Source organism: Excalfactoria chinensis, chromosome 14 (assembly GCF_039878825.1).
Source record: "Excalfactoria chinensis isolate bCotChi1 chromosome 14, bCotChi1.hap2, whole genome shotgun sequence".
In the NCBI taxonomy this organism is placed as follows: Eukaryota; Metazoa; Chordata; class Aves; order Galliformes; family Phasianidae; genus Excalfactoria; species Excalfactoria chinensis.
Window position 1 is genome coordinate 9,512,795 of NC_092838.1, and position 23,062 is coordinate 9,535,856.

General features: G+C 47.1%; 1 protein-coding gene across 3 annotated transcripts in view; it reads right to left on the reverse strand.

The window, feature by feature from the left end:
- Positions 1-20,573, reverse strand: part of FOXK1 (forkhead box K1) — a 50,410-nt gene extending 29,837 nt beyond the window's left edge. For all 3 annotated transcript variants that reach the window (XR_011905282.1, XM_072349223.1, XM_072349222.1), the window contains exon 1: positions 19,677-20,573. Coding sequence is in view for 2 of the 3 variants with exons in the window: in XM_072349223.1 (XP_072205324.1) it covers positions 19,677-20,053 (377 nt within the window). In the remaining variant the exon portion in view is untranslated. The remainder of the gene's footprint in view (positions 1-19,676) is intronic.
- Positions 20,574-23,062: the final 2,489 nt, after the last annotated feature.

Genomic DNA, 23,062 nt, shown 5'->3' on the forward strand with positions numbered 1-23,062 from the left:
AGGGGACAGCCTCTGCACAGCCCCCAAGCTGCCTCCATCAGCACATCCACAGCAGTGCTGAGGAACTGCAGCAGTGAGGAATCAGGGAAGTGAGATTTCTGCATCATGGCAAAGCCTGCTTTTCACTACACTAAAGCTGAATGCAATTTTAATGAGCTTTTCTAATTGCTCCCTTCATTAACCTCTTTCATTCCAAAGAGGATAAATGCAATTTGCATCAGTCCTGTTTAGAAAGGAGGCACAGTGCAAGAGTTAAGCTTGTGGGAGTTATGCACCTACAGAAGATAAGCAGGACAAGACTGACAGTACAGACAGAGCTGAGCACTCATTCCTTCAGACTGCTAGAAGTCATTTAAGCAGAATTTTACTACTTGATCCATTGGTATCAAAGATACATAGTAATTACTACTACTGCTTAACATTTCCACCATGAGAATAGCTCTATCTGGAAGCACTCATCAGACAGCATAAAAGGCATGATGAAGATAACAGTAATTCCAAAGGTGTCTGAGACGCAGCTTTGAAGCACCTCAGAAATTCCCAGCTGATCACAAGGGAACAAATGAAGGTCTGCAAAAACCTCTTGGTTGGCTGCAGGCAGGAAGCAGCTTGCTTCTATTGCAGCAGTGCAGAGCTCCACAAATAATGTGCTGCAGTCAGCTGCAGTCTGCAGCTCTGGCCCTATAAAGCAATCTGCTCTAATCAAACACAATGATATCACATTGTATACATCTTAATATCTTGTGGGAAAAGGATTCCCATTTCTCTAGGATGTCTTGCAAGGCAATGGATGTATTTGTCTTCAAACCAAGAGCACACACACAGCCAGCTCCATCAATCGCAAGGAAACAATTCGTGCCTTGTGGGATTGCAGGCAGGAGAAAGCCAAAGAGAATGGATTGCTGACTCCCTGCTGCATGCTGGGTGCACGCTACATGTACGTATTGCAGACCGAGGGGAGTGCACATGCCACACGTGGCTGCAGTGATACAAAAGATGTTGCTACAAGTTTTGCTTTGCTTTCACTAAGACAGAATGTCAGAAGTTTCCCGGCCATGCTCCTGGCGCTGACACGCAGTGCTGCGCTATTGGGTTCCTTCATGTGGCGAACCAGCGCCAGCGACCACAAGCATTTCACCTATGTGAGGTCTGAAAATAAAATGCTGGGAAACACCAGGCTTTACATAAACATCCACCCTAAAGCAGCCCTCACTGAGAACGGGAAGGGAAAAAAACAACAGATACAACAAACCACACCATGACAACCCCGTACCCTACACCAAACGTAACACCTAGAGATACTCTCCCCCTCCTCAAAGCACCTTTTACTGATGCAAAGGAAACTGAGATGCATTTGTCAAAACACAGTACCAGCACAAACAGAAGCTATGGCATGCACTGGTTCCTTTGTTAAAGCACCCTGTGTGCTGCTCAACACCAAATGGCTGCTGCTAAGGACAAGAAAAGAGACTTGGGAGACAGGAAATTGTGTTGGATTTTTTTTCCCACCCTCCACATTTACTCTGTAGAAAAGCATTGTGACAAAGTGGAGAAAACATATCTGTATACACACATTTATATGTATAACACCATTCCAGTTCATTTTGCAAGAGGCAGTAAGCAAAGCAGTAAGCTACAGAGTGCTACATGAGCTGTCATCAGCAAGTCAGTGCCACCTCAGCTGACCTCACTGTTCTACATGCCCCAAACCTTGCTGTCCTGAGTGCTGTGAGCATTAAATACTCCTTGTTCATCCCTGCTACAAACAGTGTTGAGATGCAGGTTGAACGAGAAACACTTTATGAAATGCTTCATTGAAAATAACTAGCTCTTTTCACAATTTGCATCAGACCAGAATGGCAGGCCTGGGCTTTCATTCACAAAAAAAAGGAGCTCACCATAATCCCTTTGCTGCAGCTGCCACTTTTTCCTATTCAACTTGCAGCTCCTGCAACCACACTGCTGACTCTCAATACCTACATCTTTCCCTCTGCCTCATCCTGCAAAGGGACACAGCTGTATCCCAAGCATGCATTTACCTCTAGAATCAGTGAATTCCTCAGGTTCAAACATGGACAACCAGCTCTCTAAGTTCAGCAGCAGAGTTGTGATGGAACTGAACTACGCCATTGCTAGCTAAAATTTGACCAAGGATTCCCCCAAAAGTCCTCTTAAAAGAGACATTAACCCCACCCATAACTTCTCTGAAACCAATTCCTTGTTCCTATCAAGTGCATAGAGTTCACCCAGAATAAATTTATTTCCATGCATGAAGTCCCAAAGACATGCTGTGTTTCTCAGCTTAAGTGAGAATCTGCCTTCAGCCATCTCTGTAAACCATTAGCACTGCCAGTTATTGCAAAGGACTCCATTTTACCAGGAGGCAAGACAGATACATCTCACCCTTTGGGCAATGTGTGGGGTAAGCATGAACATTTCAGGTCATGATCAGTGCACATAGTGTATGGGGCAGCCCCTATAGAGATGCGCCCATTAGCTCTGGTTACAGCTCCCTTTTGTCATCAGTTATGAGAAAAGCAATGTGCTTGCATCTATGAAACTGAAGTTCCCAGTAAGTCATATAAACACAATCCCTATTTGTGTGATGCTTTCAAGCAGTCTCGAATGAGGATCCATAGAAAATATGAAAGACTCGCTGGGAAAGTCTATCCAATATCAAACTAAATTTGTTTAGGAGGTAAGGGTTTGTTTCACTAACCTAACCAGGTAACTGAGCACCAAAGATGTGCCTATGGACAGCAAGGCCAACTACCAAACATAAGAACTGCCACCTCTCATTGACATGTCTACAGAAGCAAGGTGCACTAATTGCAATGACTGCTGCACAACAGTAGAGCTGTGAGCTGCTGGCTGAGGACTGCTGCTTCGTGGTGCTCCTCTGGGACCACGCTGAGCCCAGCCAGTGCTTTGCAGAGCTGCAGCTTTTCCAAAGCCAACTGTAGTATCCAGCCCAAAACAAAACCCAACTGTAAAAAGCTCAGAATGATTCCTCTCCCTGTTTACATTTTAGTTTGTGGAACAAACTAAACCAATTTCTATCTTTCATAAAAATAAGCTAACCCTGTAGTCCCTGATAGGAATAGTCATTGGAAAGATCATGCTCAAGATGAAGGTCTGAACCTTCATTTGAACCGCAGCTGTCTGAAGCAGCAAGGAAGGCAAAAGTGAGAGCAATAAAATCACCTTCCAGTTGAAAGTGAATGACAATGAACGTTTGGAAGGAACGTCATGAAACCAAACAAGCAGCTCTGCAAAGCTGTCTAAGCTGTCACGGGAGATTATGCACTACTCACCCTTCCTTTATAATGAAATAATAGTAATAAAATCATCCAGCATTTCCTGTTCCCCTCCCCACCCCAGATTTTATATTTTAAGTAACACTTTGTAAGCAAGACCTGTAAGAATCCTGCTGTAACATCTCCTCAGGTAGCACTGCTTGCATTCCAAACGAACAAGTTAATTGCACCGAGGCTACAGGAGTTCTGGAAGAGTGAAAACAAATCCATTTTATTCCCTTAAGTCTAAATACACATCACAGAGCAGGCATGTACCTGTCACCATGGCAATTTCAAGTCATTCTATTTGCTTTCTTTACACATCTCTTTAGGCAGAGAGACACGGGCAGCACAGCTGCTGGGTTTTTAAGAGTGCTTCGTTCATTCTAGAGGCTACTGCAGTCCTAAAGTAATGAGATTTTCAGCATTTGCTATTTCTCTTTCAATTGCATTCCTGATCTGACCAGATTTAACACAGAAATCCCATTAAAATCTAACCCACAAAGTCCAGAGAAATATCTGTGATTTTCAGTATAATAATCTGTTGCTTTTATGAAGAGATGAGTGAAGGGTCTGTAAGTCAATGGTGAAGCTCAGAATCCTCAGCTCCCTGATGAAGGCCATGCGAACACTTCAGTGTATTTGCTCCTCCAGGAACAAAGAGACTCAGTGCAGACACGAGGTGAGGAGTTACTGCAGAGCCCTCTGCAAACACACTTCTACTGCTGCCCACTGCCACTTAACAAGAGGCTGAAAACCAGTAATGGTGACTTCTGAACATAACCAAAGGAAAACTGAGGCCAGAACGCATGCAGCTTACCTGCAATCTCTATAACCACCACAAAGATGGAACAACCCATTGAAGTGCTCAGTCTCAGCTATTCCGTAGGGTACAACATGAGCTTAGATACAGGAAGGTTGGTTTCCAGCTTAGCAATCATTCTGAGCTTACCACTCACTCACCTTGCATGCTCCAGCACAATCCCTTTATATTTATTTTATATCCATCATGCTGAGCATTGCAGATACACCCATCAAGCCACTCAATCTCTTGCAGTTTTACTTTAACACAATCCAGTCTGCTCCTATGCTGTAAGAGGCACTTTCTTTTCCCTCAACCACTTCCTCTTAACATCGCCCCTTGCGCCAATAGCACCACGCAAACAACTGCTCAACTGATGTAATGTGTTTCTCTTCTGGTTGGAGAACACTGTCAGGCAGCCCAGTGCCTTGGCCTTGCCTACCACATGGCAGCATGAGCCCAGCACAAGTGAGCTATGAAAACAGGGATGGAAATCCCAAGGAGGAAGGAAAGAAGGAAGTACCAGAAGAACTGCTGTAGTTTTGTGTTAGGTTGTTAAGAAAAGTGCACGTAACCACAGACTCTGAATTAAGTATCACGTGATCCAAACTTTGCCTTCTCCTTTCTGAAAAGAAAATACGATTCTTTATGAGAAAAGCTCTGCTCTTTATCAGGGAAATCCGACCAGCTATCATGCTGATGTTTTGAGGCTGGACATTTTCAAAAGGTTCTGAAACTGAGAGGTCACAGTTCTTGAGAGAAGCAGAACAGTGAGACAGAGAGCTGAGAAAGGACAGTGCATAAAAAATAGTTAAGGTTGATACTTGCTGCCTGCATAGCGTGGTGCTTCTTGCCACCACTTAGCTGGAACTGCACACACAGTGAAGGGTTTGTGCCTTCATGAGAGCTACCACAGGTCACACTAGGATTTGCCTAACACTGCATATCATCATACCTGGAATGAGGCTTCAACACAGCCAGACAAGATTTCAAGTGGGCAAAGAACATGTGCAGGCAAGCGCATCTATTTAAAACAAACACTACCAGCAGCATCAGGCAAAACCACAACTGATGCATAGCTACATCTCTTAGAAGCACCAAACGAAGGAGCTGCAATGAGTGTTTCTATCAAGCTCAGACACAAAGGGCTTCCCTTTGTGCACCAAGGCTCCCTGCCGCACACAGGCAGATGCTCAAACTGGGATTTCACCCATCTCCTTTGAAGAACGCAGTGTTGACAAAAAGTTGGGGCCAACTCCGGGATTCCTGTCCCTGCAGCAGCACACGCAGCCACACACACAAATTCCTCCTCTCCTGATCCTGCAGGCATCCCATCCCACCTGGGGCACTGCACAGCTCAGAGCAGCAGCGCATGGAGCGCATCCAGGCAGGTGGGAGAGAACACAGCACCCCAGGGCTGAACAGGAAGGTTGAAAAGGAAGAGATAGCAGGAGCCCAGCTCCCATCAAAATGCTGCTTTAAGTTCACATATATTTTCTTTAAAAGCATGCAGAAAATAGCTTGCTTTTTTTTTTTTTTTATGTGAGGTTCAAACAACTCGATGTTGTCAGGAGAGCTTCCACCAAAGCACCATGCTGTGCAACTTGAGAAAACAATCACTTATCCTGCACAGCTTCCCTACAAGCTCTTAGAGGCTCTCTAGCAAATCTTTTAATTGCTGTCACAAAGCAAACTGACAAAACCAGCACCGACACTGTCAAAACAATAGCAGCTAATTTTTCAAGTGAGAACACATGAAGTTGTTCTGCACCGGAGAGTTGATAGTGCAGAATCAAGAGGTATATTTTTATTTTCACATTCTCTTTAATAACATTCAGATTTTACTATTTGAAAATTATTTGAGATGTCAAGAACAGCTTTACTTCAAGATTCACAGATTCCTGTAATTGAAGAATATCTGGAGTTGGAAGGGACCCACGACCTTCTGTTTCTGAACAGTGCAGAAAAGGAAAAAAAACCTTAAGGTATTGCAGTTGCTTTTTTGTTTGCTTGAGTGTACTGAAATACAGGGAGTAAATTCAGTAAGAAAACAGGAAGGGTACATCCATCATGGAACAGAGGGCAGCAGAGGGATCCCTCTGGAACCACCACCAACCAGCCTGGGGAGCTCACCTTATGGATGGGTCTTTTCCAGATCAAACCATCCCCAGCACTTCAGCACAGGTCTCACAGCAAAGCTGCTGACTCCAGTACTGAAAATATCTACCTGAAGCAGCTGCCATCTCCTCCACAAGGCTATCGGAACACAAAGGAGGAGTCTGCAGTTCCAAGACCTGACCTTTCTGAAACTCCTCCAGCAGAAGCTCCTGTAAGCCAGCTGGGAATGGCTTTTCATGCACTTCAATGCCTGCAAAAAAGCTGAAGGATATTCTTGAAAAGCAGTCACTACCACTTCTTCTCTTTGAACTCAGTGGAGCACCAGTCAGCCCTCACCCGACTGGGGATGAATTCGTGGTTTTAAAAACAAAACAGAAATAACAACTAAATATGAACACACATAAAACAATCAAAATGTGGATTAAGTTTAATGTAAGTGGTTATCTTAATCTAACTGATTACAGATAGGTAGGATGTTCGCACAAATCAAGCCCTGGTATAGTCTGAAGAGTATAATTAACAAGCTTTAATAACAAATCCCATTAAGGCAGCTTTTTGGTGCTTGGGTCAGTGACTCAGTGAAAGCCCACCATGCAGCCAGCCTTGTTAAGTACCCGTCACACAACAGCAGTTCCTGGGTGCCTAACCATCAGGAACGGAGAAACAAAGAGGAGATGCTATAACTGTTCCTCGCTCAGTTTCACATTTCAAAACATTGAAGTCAGCTTCAAACTATGCCATTCACTCCAAATGGGCAGCACCGGGCACAGGGCTTGCTATCAGAAGGTGAAATCCTCTTCCCCTCCCATTCTACAAACAGTAGGCTGCAGCTCAGCAGTACAAAGTGAGATGAGCTGCGTGCAGCCAGCCTGCAGCACTGGGAGGGCTGACTGCTCTGAGCCAGTGCTAACATGCAGGCACATCCATCCTACCTGCACCCACAAATATTGGATGTGACATTATACCAACTTAAATGAATCCACGGCGCTAACAGTCACAGCTGTATTTTAATCAGTACTGGTGGAAGGTTTTATTATTTTTAACGTCTCTGGAAGGTGAATTCTGGCCCCGCTTCTCCCAGCCACAGAGGCTGCTCTGTTCCTGTGTACTCCTCACTGTAAACAACCTCACATCTCTGAGCAAACTGCTAAGGTACAGCAAACTCCTTTCCTGTGCATGTCATATGGTCAGCCACGTCCTACCCCAGCACCACCACACTCGTCAGCTAAAATCTCCCATCAATGAGGTGCCTCCCAGTGCAAAAACAGTGGAGGAAAATAAGCAACAGCACCACTTTGCAACGTATGAGCTTCCCACCAAGGCTGGCTGGCAGCAGCAGCAGGCAGCACTTCTGTTTAGATGGGGCTGGCTGCCAGCACCAGAAAGTTTCGCTATCAGCACAGCAGATGACTGATACGATCTGTAACACACAGCAAACCTATTATGTTGTTTTGTTGTGTGTGTGATTGTATACATAAAAATAAAGGGTAGTTAAGGAGCTGCATGTCACACAAGGGCTCTACACACTGCTGCTGCTACCATCACGTATTCCAGCCTGTAGAGGGCTAGATCCCATCGAAGCCATTTCTTCACCAACTAATAAATATTTGATCTTCAGAGAAAATGTAAATTATGTGCAACACTGTGGGGGGAGGGACAACATCTCTTTCATCATCCAGCCTCCTAACTGCAGAAATCCCTTTCCATGTTAGGCAGATTACACTGAGGGTACTAACAGTATCACACTTTTGATTTTAAAAAGCCTGAAAACTATCAGTATCCGTGCTAGCAAAGAAGCTAGGGAACAGCATTTCAGCTTCAAAGAAAGGTGGATGGCTTTCACAAACTCACCTCTAACTTTGTAATTTCTGAATTTTCATTTAAAGTCACCTATCCTCCTTGTGTTTTGAGCCACTTATACACCAGCATTACCTTTTAAAAGGCTACGTGCCCAGAATAAGTCTTAAACTTAAAACTCACATGGGTCATGTTTTAAAGCCTTGGATCTTTGAAAGCCTCTCCCACCCAGAGCCAGCTCAGGGTTCCTAAAGCAGCAAGGTGACCTCAGAGCCCCAAGCTCAAGAGGAAGGAGTCCACCAGCAGCATGCACAGCCTCACTGGAGCTTTGGATGCACCCTACACAGAAGGCAGTGCCCACAGCTATCAGTCCTGTGTCACCACACTGCAGCCAGTCTGATCCACCGCCGCCAGCAGACACGTGTGCCGCGTCAATAACATCACCTGCAGCTGGAAATAAACACAGATGACCAGCCAACCACTCCCTCCTCCCAGCCTCCTTTACGCCGATAAATCTCAACCTGCCTGTTTGAGCAATGTTTAATCATAAACAGTTTTGAACACGCTCCAGCACATAAACAAAGGTGAGTAGGAGAAAAGCAAGGAGCCTGATCCGTGCTGCTGAACCAGAGAACGGCACTGAGCAGGAAACTGCTGAGGAATGGGATGCAAGCACCTGGCATTCATTTAAACAACCATCATGCAACATTAAAGCACACAGAACTGCGACCACAGGAGGTTTTCAAGGACTAAATGCATTAATATTCTTGGTTCTCTTAGAAAGAAATTGAAGGGAAAAAAAAAAAAGAAAAAAGAAAACCCAAATTGCTGAGAACACCCACTTAGAGGTATTAAAAGTAAACTGCCATCATTGATCTCATCCCACTGCCATCTCCAACACAGTCATCTTGATTCCCTTCTGTGCTGCTAATCAAGCTAAAATTAACTCCTCTCCTCCTGCTCACTGCACGTGCCAGCAGCAGAACAACCAACACAGGCAGGATCGATCGTTCTCCAATGCTGGGGCATTTTCTGGGGACACAAATTCATTTCAAAGGTGTTTTGCTCTGACAGCATTAGAGACATTTATCTTGCCCTAGCATTCAGTTTTGGGCTGATCTATTTTAGATTCCGGTGTGATTTTTCAATGGAAAAAGAAAAGCCAAAGCAAAAACAACCCCCCAGCCCTATCAGATAACACCCATTAGACAAAGCTAAGCACAGATCAATTGGCAGAATGACAGAAGCAGAATAAAAACCCTCTCACATTCTGAAGATAGATATTCTTTAAATGTGCTTGACAGCAGCTGGCAATTAAAAACAAAGAAGAAAAACTGATGCACAGCAGCACAGTGGCAAATCGGGCTATTTCACCCTTCCCTATTGTAACACACTGTCCCACTGGGTTAACTCCAGACATGAAGGACAGCTTGTATGGCATAGGGCAGGACAGCACCTATTTATGTTCTGCTCTCTGCCATCAGATTTCCATGCCAGACGCCATGCCAGGTCTCAGGATCAGGAGCAAGTTGTGCTTTCCAAGGTCTCAGAGGCATTCTTGTAGGAATACTGAGCCCCCACAGAGTCCCTCAGATCCACAGCACAGCTCCCAGCCCTGATGGCTGAGGACACCCACACACAGCACGAGGTAGCTGTGGGCTCTCAGAGCACAGCTGCTGTCGGTGAGCACCCAGACTGACAGCAGTTGGCTTTCTGAAGACGTTACAGTCACAACGAGCACCCCGTAGCACACCTTCACCCACGCACTGTTTCTGCTACTCCCCATTCATCATGGGCTGAGTTTTCCCCATCCACGACAGCCCTGAAGATAAGAGGAGTCTGGCCTCAATTGTACCACATCAGAGACCACAAGAAGTGACTCAGCAGAGCACGGCCACTGCCAGCATCTCTCACTTCTTCCTTGCTTCTTTGAAACTGGAGAGCCCTTCTGAGCAACCTTCTAAGCCTGATTTTGGTTAAAATTGAAAAGGTCAATATTCACTATTTTCCTCCTTCACCCATCTTGGCAGAAACACTCAACTAAGTACGTTTCTCCCTCAATCATAAACCACAATTATCACCTACCCCTGCACCAAAAAAAAAGCCCCACCTGCACCCACGCTTTGGGGAACTTCCCTCCAACAGCCTCTACAAAGAGTTCTGCATTCAATAAGTAGCAATCACAAAGCAGTGACACGTGGAACAGGCGGCAGTGCCAGGGCTGGACCCTACAGCCATGCCGTTATTCATTTCCATACCTAACTCAACACCAAGCATCTTAAGGCTTGCCTCGATGCTGGGGAATTTCCAGTTTGCTACAGAAATGCGGCCACGTGCGGCTCTGTCCAAACCCCTTCTCCTACCTGACAGCTGCTTCTTTATTGCTATATGAATTCAACTATTTCTATACCCCGGCAAAGGAGAAATCGGCCACCTAAAACAATCAGGGCATAAGATGGCTTAATAGCCACCAGGGAAAGAGGCACTTGTTTCAGCATCTTTGTTGAATCCACGACAGCAGTTTGATTCTCATGTAAATCTCATTTGCAATGTCATCAACTTGCTTCTAATGGGCCATTCATCACCGGAGGGCTCTCCTTCAAGGAGCCAGCTGGTCTCCTTGAAAGCTCCCCCAAGCCACCGAGGAGACTTGCTTCCAAAGCTAAGAGCTACCTACAAACATATTAGCCAAAGCTGTGCAAAACAAAATCACCTCGGTAAAGCTCAGTCAAAGGCCTTAATTCCCACACATATACGCCAGAAAAAAACTTGTGTGGGATGCTGCTAACCTTTGAATTCAATCAGACTCTAGGAGGGCTCTAACACAGAGTGTGACTGTGATGTATTTTCCTTCGAGGCTGGTTCAGCTCATTTAGAAAGTGATTTGGAGAGAGCTAATGTACTATTTATGTACATTATAAAAAACGACCCATATGGACTCAGACTTTGCAGAATGCTCGTTCCAGTCCGTTCTGCTCCCTCCAAAGACATTTCACAACTCATTCAATGCCCAGCAGAGGAAGACAGGATTACTGTTTTAAAAGCTGCTGTGAGGGTAGTTTAGATGTTTCAAAAGCTGGCATCTTTTGAACTCAGAGCCAAAGGAGCATTTGGGGCAACACAAGGCATCTCTCACACGCATCTACAAAGTGACGCCCACCTGCAGCCTCCACGATGCTGACATAGAAACTGAAGGTTAGAAGAGGATCCCAAGCACATTTTAAGACAAAATCTTCCTATTAAAGAAGTAGAAAAGAAATTCATCTTGCTGTGATTTTACCCTCAGGCAAAGGCAGACCGGACTGCCTTGGGACAGACACCTTGCAGGACATGGCTAAGATGGCAAACATTTTAAAATAATCCCCAAATTCAAGTATTTTAAATCCTACCAGCACATATGAACGTACTGAGGAGTTGCTTCCATGCAAAGAGCTTCACCAAGTGAAGTGACAATGACACACGCACAGTGACAGTCCACATGCCAGCTGCCTCCACAATGGTGCCATTACCTTTAAATTAGGACATTTCTGAGAGTCAATTTCCCGTATTGCTGGCATACCCTAATGTCCGTCCCTCCCTCACTTCCACACAGCATACAGACCTAGGGAAACACTTCCATTTGGTGCGCTCATCTTACCTCAGATATGGAATCACTGTGCAAGAAAGAAGCATTTCCCAGGTTCATCTTGAGGGTCATCTGGCAGCAAATTGCTGATCTGGGACACACCGGTGTAAAATGACCATGCTCAAGTCCAGAGTAAGTGACTGCACCTATTTCTAACAGCTGGTTTGTATACACCTTGCTTATAAAAAACACGTTAGCAGCAATTTTCTCGAAGCAGAGCACATAAGGAATATTCTCCTAAGAACTCCTACACTTGAAGGAAACATCAGTGCTTGCCTTAATATTCCAATCAGAAGAGCATTAGCAGCACAGCTTGCTTTGGCTTTTTGACCTCCTCTGCAAGCATTGCCTGGGCAAAGCCAGCTTCATTACAGTTTGTCTCACCTTGCTGAGCTCATAGTTCCACAGCCAAAGGGACAGGACAGAAGGTGGCAAAGCCACCCAATTGCCGGCCTTGTTGACAACCAACACCCCCGTACACATGGCAGGCAGGCAGCCAACCCAAGAGACAGCATCTTACGCAAGCCATGAAATAATCCAAAAAAAAGATCAATAACTACCTAGCAGTTGGCATATCTCCCACACCAAGAGCTGACACTTACTTGTTTGAGCTACACCTCAAACTGAATATGAAAAGCAAAACCATTTCTGGTCTACCTGTCAGGCGGAAGCCAAATTTGCCTTGTGTGTCTTGTCCTTTCTCCTCCCACACGCTCCAGAGTTGGAGCATTTCTGAGTCTATGGTTCTTATGCCCCGGAGAGAGGAAAGGCCTTCAGTTGCTCAAGAGCAATTCCTTCAGCAAGTGCACAAACTGGCTCTGCAGGGAGTCCAGTCGTGCTCACTGGTAGCTTCTGTACGTGGCCTTAAGGGAGACTGAAGATTAAACCGGTTTGCATGGGAAGACTTCCCAAGTCTCTCTTCAAAGCAGCACAAAGCAGAAAAAAAGCCCTCAACTACAATGTATTTCAGGGGAGGGGAGGGATGCCTTTTCCACTGTGCCTATGGCACTCTGGAGGGTTATTTTGTCTCTTTGTTCTGCTCTAGAAGATGGAGTGGATTTTTACCTGTACATGGAAAGATACAGACTTACACACGGCTTCAAGAGTGTTCTAGTAAGTGATAATAATGCGCTTTCTTCCATTTATCCTCCTATTCTAATCACTCGGCATGTATAACAACTAAAGGCTGTCCATCTTCGCTCCCTCTGCTAAGGAAGAATTCCCAGTTCGTTTCTGCTTTATTTCTCCCCAGCTGTCAACATGTCAGCAGGCAACAGGAAAATTACCTATCCAGTATGCTGAAAGGAAGGAGAAAAACACCGAAACAAATTGGAGCCCACACATACAAAACAAATGACAGCCCAAGAAATTAAGCTCCTTTTTGAACTACTAAAAATAGACTGGGGAGGGAGAGAAGGGACTATCAATCAAATCTTACTTAGAGTTGCTGAATATTCAAAGAACAGGCTTCTAACAGAGTGCTCTCTCAAGATTACTTGAAATTTTCATGATAAAAAATGCACGAGGACAAGAAGGAAGGAATAGAACGGGGAGCAAAATACACAAGACAGAAGTGGATACAGACTATTAATTAGGCCATTAAGACCCTTAAATGTTTTACTATCCAATAAAATATGCATTTCGTAAAAATTAAGTGTCATGCAAAAGTAATGCACACATGCATTTTATTGAGCTGCTCTAAAGGAACCAAAGATGTAAATCACCAGCAGGAAACATTCATGGACAAGAGTGAGCAGGCGTTAGTCAACTGCATCCGCATGAGGAAAACAAGGAATACAGCTGGAAAGAAACTGTCACTCCTTTACCTATGGGACACCAGTGCTGCACCTCATTACAAGCAGTCTGCAGAACACTGCAGAGGGAAGAGTTACAAATACTTGAAAGAAGCCATTCCGTGATTAATACTGGGTTATTCACTGGAATGAACAAATGCATTTAGACTCTACAGTAATTTGCACTCACAATTAGTCAATTAACCAAATAATCTGGAAGTACATTAAGGTGTCATCTCACAGCCCACATTCAGAAGACAAAACACTGTTTCAGCCTCTTCACCTTACAGATGGGCACCAAATATCCCCTCAAAGCAATCCTCTCCCCCATTTCTCAGGGTGGATCTGCACTCCGCTGTACCAGAGCACTGACATCTGACCTACACCTCCCCTTGTTTAGTTTAAAACCATTCCCCCCTTGCATCACTATCAGACCATGTAAAAAGTCACTCTCTTGCTGTTCATCAGCTCCTTTAGGCAGAGGAAGGCAGCAGTGAGGTCTCCCTGGAGGTCCCCTTCCCCATGCTGTACACCTCAGCTCTCAGCCTGTTCCCACTGCCGAGGTGCTCTACTCTCAGAGCATCTCCGTGCTCTTCTCTGCACCTGCTCCACCAGCTCCATGTCCTTGTGCTGGTGGTCCCACGGTGGCTTTGTGGGTACCCAACCACCCTCATCCTCAGAGCAAACCAACACTCCAGCTGCAGGAACTTCAGACCATGGCAGACAGCAGCCATTGCTACACAAAGGCCAGTCATAAGCCTTTATTTGTATGGCATAAGCAATGAATTCAAGTAGTTTCCTGTTCTTTACCAACATCCTGTTACCACACTTACTCCTCCAGGAAACTGCAACACCAAGCAAGAGAATTTGGCATCCCACAGAACAACCCCAATGACAAATGGCAATGGGAACAGTTGCTAAGAGCTTGCTTGCAAAGAAAACAACCACATCAATCCGGCCATCATTTACACACTCAGTTACTCTGCAGAAGACCGCGTGGCCCATTTTCTGAAAGAAAACAAAATAGATGTTCTTTTGATCGCAACGCACATGATTTGTTACCTCAAGTCAAAACCGGAACTTTGCAGCGAGGATGTTTGCACCAAAATAACCGAGATGTGAATTACTACACATCTCATGATTTTTCTTCCAGTTTCTGTAAAAGCAAAACCTCTCAGACTCATTCATCCCCTTGAGTTCTATATACAGCAACTGCACTCACTGGAAGAATCCCGCAGTCAGCTGAGCATGCATGTCATGACCAAGAAGCTGTTAGCACAGCGTTCCCCCAGCACAACGTGAATCCACATTTAAGCCTTCAGAGCTGAGGCTCTGCACAAGAACGCACAAGACAAGTGTGGCACGTTCTGCTTAGATCCATCTTTTCATAGTCAACACGTCAGCTAAGCCAAACTGAATTTGGTTTAAAGGAATACAGTAGGGAGCTATGCAGTGAGTTTGCATGGTGCTGGTTTATATTCACAGCCTGACTTACAGCTCTGCTATTTTTGAATCAACAAATCGAGTGCTGGTTTCATGTAATGAGAAGCTTTCCTTAAACATTTAACATAAGCCATGACAAATTGAGTTGCATAGCTAAGAGTTATTGCTCGAGATAAATTCTGTAATTAAAATAAAGTAAGCCTTTATTGCAGTCTTGCTGTGCAACAAAAAACCCGTTCAGGTCTTTGAAATCAGAGCATGAAAAATGTAAGATAAAGAACTAAGATAGCAAACCTTTAAAGAGTTCCTAGCAGGAGTAAAACCACCATCCACCACAGCTGCAGCACAGCAAATGATGCATTTCGAACAAAGAACCACCACCAGGCTGCAAACATGGATTATGCAATGTTGAAGAAGCAGAACTATCCGAGATGTTCTCGGAGTGCTTCAGAAACAACGGGTGCCATGCTCGTGGTTATGTGGTCACAGCAGTTCTTTGGGCACGGAGCTGCAGGGCACACACTGCAACAGCATCGGCCTCACTGCAAGAAATGGGGGCTGAGCTCATCGAACACTGCATGCATCTCCACTTTCCTGGAGTACGGCAGCTTTTATGTTAAGCTGTGTCCTGAGTTATCAGCCAGCACTGCCCAACCTCTCTGAGGAAGGGAATGGAGCACTGCTGAGCTCAGCTCTCTGTTCCTGCTTGGGTGCAGACCCCAGTGGCAGTGACAGCCGCGACGCCCCAGCATGATATGAGCTGCACACTGCCACAGAGATTAACACACACATAGGATTTCTCCTGATCAGCACCCTCAGATGTGCTCTGAGCATTGGACTGTGTAAATATGCCAAGTGTTAGTACCTAGGAAAACCCCGTTATAAATAACACAGTCTGTTCATAATAAAATGTCACACGTACATTACATTGCCAGTTTATAATGGGGCCTATAAGCAGATATGCATATATATATTTAACTCCGCAGTTTAACTCCACATAGCCATACATCTCCTTCCCATTCATTTTACACTTTAAGAACTACTCCATTCATTGCTTCCATTTCCTAAATCCCAAGGAGGACTTCAAGCTTAAGAACTTCTTAACACTCCAAAACCTCGCACTGAAAATATCAATTTACGCCGAAAAATAAGAAAGTTTCAGCTCCATTAATAGTTCTACTGCAAAGCCACAGAACAGGCACAAAGGCCACAAGCAAATACCCCATGAAATATTCACAGGCAAGCACCATTTTCCAGCCATTGAGCCCCCAGTTCAGAAAGCTCAAGTGCCATTATCAGGCTACGCTCAATCAACATTTGCAGTTTTTAGTCAATAGGACTTTTGTACTTAGGAGCATTTGAAAACTTGACCCACAGCTGCTTAAAATTCAGGTTAGCAAGCTCAGCTTCCAGCTTCTGTCTCAGATCCCTCACTTCTAGGGGTGAAAAACGCTCACTTTAATTATTGGAAGTCTCCAGTTCGTTATTGTTACTTCTAAAATCTGAGTTCATTCTGAAGATGGCAAAGAAAAGATTAAAAATCCTGTGTTGGAATGATGCTGTGAACACTTGATTACATGGTACATCTGAAGCAATTATTGTCTTAAATGAGAATAATTACTTTGGGTAATGACTCCTGCATTAGCTTTAGCTTGTATCGGTAGTTTAAAAAAAGATCACAGCACACCCTACCAATAGTCCGTAGGTTTCTAACGTAAGCCCAGATATTTCTCCTCAGATTTCCACTAGCACAGCTAAGGACAGCTTCTAGCAACCCTTAATTTTATTTAAGCACTTAACGTAAGTGCTTCCATGATTTCATCTTGATTTATCTGAACGCTTGCTGCAGTGCGACACTCGCGTTAATTAAACAGATTAAGGGGCATTCGGCTGCACTGCGGCCCTCTGCTTTTCCACCCACTTTGTTTCTAGCTGTCATTAACCTCGAGGAAATGCCCTCCTTGTTGGTCATTACTGCTTAATTATACTCCACAGTTATGTCATCACATCTGTGAAATATAATCTTCCATAACACAGCTGCGAAAGGCGATCCGCTTGCCCGGCAGTGAGATCCTGCTCACAGCAGATGACAGAACACATGATGGAGATGCAGGAAGCAATGCAGAGCTCCTCTCTGAAGCCCTTGGTTCAGAATGGGGCTGCTTTTGGGAAGCATGGGGAATCTTCAGAATGAAACATCCCCAACTCATCCTATTCCTCCCATCCCCGCCCCTCCCAGCAGCGCCTTGAGGAATGTTTGCTTCCGAACTCTGAAGAGGGCTTCTAGCACACAGGCTTTGTAAGAGTGAAGCAAGAGGAAACCTCAGAAATGGAATGAGTGAGTCCAGGATTTACATTTTAGCATGAATTACATGTGGAAGATGCTTTTTTTCCTGGAACCCTCTGCTTCCACCCATGATTTCATGATGCACAATCACTCCTTTGCTTGTAATAGCAGAATACAGCAGCAACTGCACTGACACAAAGGAAACAGGACTTGGCAGATCTTTTGCTATCCTTACAAACAACGGAGAGCAAAAAGAAAAGGGATGGCTATTCAAATGAGCAGCTCTAAGAGATTATTATCATGAGGACCTCCACCTAAATCAGCAAACGGTGAAGCCATTATATTCTAAAACTTAATACGAACCATGCATTCTACTGGCAGATAGAGATGATGTGGCTGTAATGTTACCACAAAATAATACTCAGAATAAAAGTACAGCTGGAATTGTAAAGTCTGTGTACTAAGACTTACTTCTACTTTCTTTTTCCCCTCCCGCTCTCATATTTTGGCAATATTAGCTGGCTGGCAACAAGCACGCAGACTACTCTGCAGAAGAGAAATGACACCAAGCAGTGCTTTGTTTGCTCACTCAATGGGTGTGTGTGGGGCTGAGGGTGCAATGAGGAGGGAGCTGATGGTACATGTGTGGGGATAGAAGCAGACAGAACAGTTTGAATCCTCGCTCAATCCTGTGCTCCAACAGGACTTTTTTTCCCCTCCTGTCTGGATTACAAACCCTTGCTAGGCCAGGGGAAGGCGAGGAGTTGTTTACCTGCTTGAAGAAAGGGGGCAAATTCCTTCAGATCGGTGCGAAACATTTTTCTGCTCCAGAACTCAGAAAGGGAGGAGCACATCAAGTTCATTTATGTATTTCAAACACTGGCCGAGCGAAGAGGATGCCTTACTGTGCAGAGTACATAACTGCATTAAACACTTTCTTGCACAGCGAAGGACAAGGAAAACTGCTGTTCCCACTCCAGAAGTGGAGAGCAAATGGAAGGAGGGGTGTGCAGGCAACCAACTCCCTGCTTGAGAAGGAGCACAATGCTTATGATTAACCAAGTGAAGAAACAGAACGGCAGGGAGGGGAGAGCTTGCACAAATAAACCCAGAACCAGAGGGAGCGACGCAACACAGCTGCCCTGGGCTTTGGGTGGTCTTGTTTTACAAAGCAAGATTAATTAAACTGACACCGAAGGACATCTCTTTCAGAAAATGAAACACGTTACAAACTTAAAATGCCTCGGAGAGCGAGTAGCTAGGGAGTTATAACCAAATTACTAAGTACAAAATGAAGCAGCCTGCAGAGGAAATGAGTAATTAAAAAACCCTCCCCTGAGCAACAGGCTGGCGAGAGAGGGATAAGTACAGGACCCTTGTGCTGGAGGTGTGCAGCGTCAGAGCCAAGTGCTGCTGGATGGAAACAGATGTTTCATACAAACAGCCAACAGCATCACGGAACACAATGAAACATCACCCCTGCCCTTACGGAGTGCATCAGCCACAGCCTGCCCAGCGTGGCCCGAAGGATGCACGCAGGAATTACATCACCCATTGCCACCACGCTGCCACCTCCGGGGCAAAGCTCTGCAGTAGTTGGACAGTGCTCAGCAACCATAAACAATATTTTCAGAGGAAGAACTAGATTAACGGCGACCTCAATCGTTCTTCCTGGGCCTTCCCCCAAACAACAAAGCTTATTTAAAATAGAAGGATGTCTCTGCAGCCTCTGGTGCTTTTAAGTGGAGCAAAGGTACCCGGGGCACTGCTGGCCAGGGGTCCTTGGTGGGCAGTACCACCTCTGCTCCATAGACACCCAACACAGTTTGCCAGCCCTAAAACATGCACTCAGCCAAAAGCGGTTCTCCAACTTTTTCCACTAAAACTTTTCCTAGGAAATCAAACCCTGGGTGTAGCAAGTTTCAGCCCGCTGGGGAAAGCCTTCCCTCTCATTCATCTTCTGGGAATCCCTGAAGGGCCACCAGTTGGACACCAGCCTGTTGGCAACAGCGTGCAGGAGAAGCACCACAGGGGAGGAGCACCCTATGGTGAGGAGCTCACGTTTCTTCCTCAGACGTGGTTCAACCAGATGGCAACCCAGCCTTGATAACACCCCCTGTTATGGTCACGGGTGGCTGGAAGGTGACATCCCCTATAGACACTGAGGTGGATCTGATGCCTTCAGCAAGCAGACCCCCTCACCACCACCACCACCACGGCCCACCAGCAGACACACACAACAAGGCAGCCCCCAACGCCTCCTCTGCGGGCTGGGGAAGGCCCTCAAGGCCCCAACCTCAACAGCAGACCCTCAGAGGGAGGAACCACCATCGCTCCTTATGCAGACGAGGCCCTCTCAGCCCTTCTCAGCTCTCCACGGGCCGGAGGGACCCTCGCTGTCCCTCTCAGGCCCTCCCCCTGCCCCGCTCCCCGCAGGCCTCGGCCGCCCCCCCGGCCCACAGCCCCGCAGGGCCGCCGCCCCCGGCCCGACCCGACCCGCACCGGCGGCACTCACTGCGGTGGGAGCTGCAGGGCCGGGCCGCCGCGGCGCTGGAAGGCGCCGTCCACGAAGACTCCGTTCTTGCCGAGGCAGCGCAGGTAGAAGTGCGGCTCCTGGAAGCTGAGCTGCAGGTGCCGCCGGGAGATGAAGCTGGAGTGGCCCATGTTGACGTCCACCGAGCCCTGCGAGGAGTTGCGGCCTATGGTGACGGCCGGCTGCCGCATGAGGAACTCGAACTCGCGGCCCTGCAGCCGAGCCAGCACCGGGCCGGGGGCGGGCGGCGCGGCCGGGGGCGGCGGCCCGGGAGGGGGCGCGGCGGCGGGGCTGCAGGGCGCCGAGCGCAGCGCCAGCAGAGCCCGCGCCCCGCTGCTGTCCTCCCCGACTTCGGCCATGTTCCCAGGCAGGGAGCGAGCCAGCGTGCCGGCCTCCGGGGCGGAGCCGGCGGGGCGGGAGGGGGGAAGGACGGGGCGGAGCGGGAGCCGGGCCGGGCCCCGCCGCCTTCCCCAGCCTCTCCCCCCGAGTCCCGCCGGCCGGGCCGGGCCGGGTACCGCCGCGGTTTATAGCGCGGGGCGGGGGCTCGCCGGGCTGCGGGCTCAGGGCAGCGCCGGGGGTGCTGCGCCGCCTGCAGGCACCGAGCGGTCACCGCCGGGCGAGGAGCGCCGTTACTTGGGCAGGTGCCGAGGCTCCGTGAGAGGCGCTTCGTGCGGGCTCCGCGCGTTGAGTCGCTCCCCGGAGGCTGGCGAGGCGCTGCTGGGAGCCCCGCTACCTACGGAGCCCCCTCAGCCTTCCCCGGCCTGTCCGCCCACCTCGCATTGCCCCTTCGGGCCCTCGCACAAAGCCCAGGACGGCCTTTTTAATTGCTGCACGGCGCTGAGAGCTGCAGCCTTCTGCAGAGACACGACCGAAGCTCGTTTCGCGTACACGGAGGTGTGAGATTAAAAACCAGTCTTTAAACACGTACTTTAATGTGAGGGGGTGCACGTGCATGGGCCCGTTTAGCTTGCATTGCATTGTTTCGTCCTTCCATATGGATATGTTCCCACACAGTTATTTGTATTACCTATCTAATAAAGATCACAGTCTTTACAGCGATAGCGTGTGTATGGATAGTGTATGCCCTACTGGTTACAACATCCAGATTAAAATGCTACAACTCTTCTGCTCAGCCAAGCCAGTGATACTTTGTAGAACCCCAGGAAATAATACCAGTTCAAAAATATTAGGAGCTCGATTAGCCCTCATTGCTGATCGCTTTGGCTCTGCAGCCCTCAGCAAGGCTGCTCCAGAGCTGAGAGATGGGGAAAAAAATCCCATAAGCGGTCAAAAGTGCAGAGTGAATTTCAGATAGAAGGTTGTAATTAAACAGTTCTGGAGTCAGCCCAGGACTGCAGGGTTAATATCTCTGTTCCTGGAAAATCTTCCCCAAGCTATTTCATGACGGCTGAGATGTCAGAACCCGGGTCAGACATCTCATCTGAGGCCTCAGCTTCAATGAGAGCAATTTGTGCCACTACTGATGGAGAGGAAGAAAGACCAATGGCCACCCAACAGAACTTCAGCATTGCTTCTATGCAGCAGCGCTTGCTTTCAGTGGGACACAGTGGCACACAGCAAAAGGCTGCAGTCAGCAGGGCAGGAGAGGGAAGAAAGGCATCCCTGGAGGTGCATCAGCAAATGCTCGTGGCTAGAAAGTAAGATGTGGTCATCTGGTAGGTGAGAGTGAGCTCATGCCTTTTGTTTGTTCGCACTGGGGTGAGAGAACTGCCCGGTGTGCTTCGAAACGGCCCCAGGTGGCAAGTGTGTGTGTGAGAGCAGGCAAAGTGAAACAGGCGTTGCATTAGAAGTGCCCAGAGAAGAGAAAGCAGCACCAGAGGGGAGTGGGGTTCAGCACATGGCTGTGGTTCATCCAGATCCCAGCACTGAGCCATGCACCCAGCAGGGAAAGGTAGGATCACTGCTGGGGTGAGGCATCCCAGGTGATGTTGGGGAGTGTTTCTGTGGTTGCATAGGAAAACAGGCTGTGGGGTTGTACCTACAGGAGGTACCGGCAGCCCAGCCCAGCTTTGTATGAAACAGGATGGGGTGGAATAAAGAAACAGGATTGCTCCTAGCTGCCGAGTTGTGCTTCACATCGTGCCTCTGCAGCCCATCCTCCTGCAGGATTAATTCTCTGAGCTCACTACAGAGGCCCAGAGCTCAGCTCTAATCCACCCGCAAACAGCACTGAGGGTCCTGCAGACAAGGAACCTCTCTGCACTCCTCCGATTGCCTAATCCTGCTTAAAGTCAAAGCTGCAGTCCTAAATGTAAATGCCTGATGTAAATGCACTCGGAATTGTTTGAATTAAATTAATCTCATTCCGTATGGCTGGATTGACTTTAAAGTGGTTCATTTTCCTTGGCAGGTTTCAGATGGATGTGTCTGCAGGTGTGGCCAAACTTCCTGACTCTACACGTTGCATACCAAAATATTCAGGTGGCTGGGAGCCAACAAACTGCAGGGAGCTGTGGGAGCAGCAGTGCTGACAGCTGGCAGAGCTCTGGGGACAGAGGGGACAAAGCAGTCCCTGTGTCACCTCTTCAGTGTGTGCAGGAGTTGGTAACATGCGAGAATTTGCCATCCTGGCTTTCTCATGTGCTCCAAATGTGGGGTGCATACCCTGCCTATGCAGCCATCCTGTGCCCAGGCAGAAATAACCCACTGGGGAAAATCCTTCATAGAATCATAGAATCATAGAATTACCCAGGTTGGAAAAGACCTTGAAGATCATCAAGTCCAACCGCAATCATTGAATCACGGAATCGTAAATGCTGGAAAAAAGCTCCGAGATCATCAAGTTCAATCCCAACCCATCCCAACCTGACAACAAACCACGTCCCTCAGTGCCACATCCGCCATCCAGGGATGGTGACCCCAACGTCTCCCTGGGCAGCAGTATCAGTGCATCACCACTCTTTCAGAGAATACATCTTTCCTTATGTCCAACTTGAATGGTCCCTGGTGCAACTTAAGGCCATCACATCACTTCATTGCCTCCATGTAATAGGGCAGACTTACCAGCACAGGAGATTAAAACACCCCAAGAGATGAGGGTGGGGAAAACAACAAGGACAGACTCAGCATTGTGCAGAGAACAGCACGGAACCTGGCTTTCCTTAGTCAAATATTTGTTTGGCAGTGTGTCATTGCTGACGATCTGAGTGCAATGATATACAGCAGGAATCTGCTGGGTGCTATCGGTTGTGGGCAAATGAATGTAATGGGTTGTTATGGTCACCCAGATACCACTGCACTGGGCAAACAGAAATCTTGCAAAAACAGTGATAAAAGGGGACAATTCTACATTTATCTGCTGGATGGCATCTGCTTAAAAACTATTACTGGAAGTTAAACGCTGCATT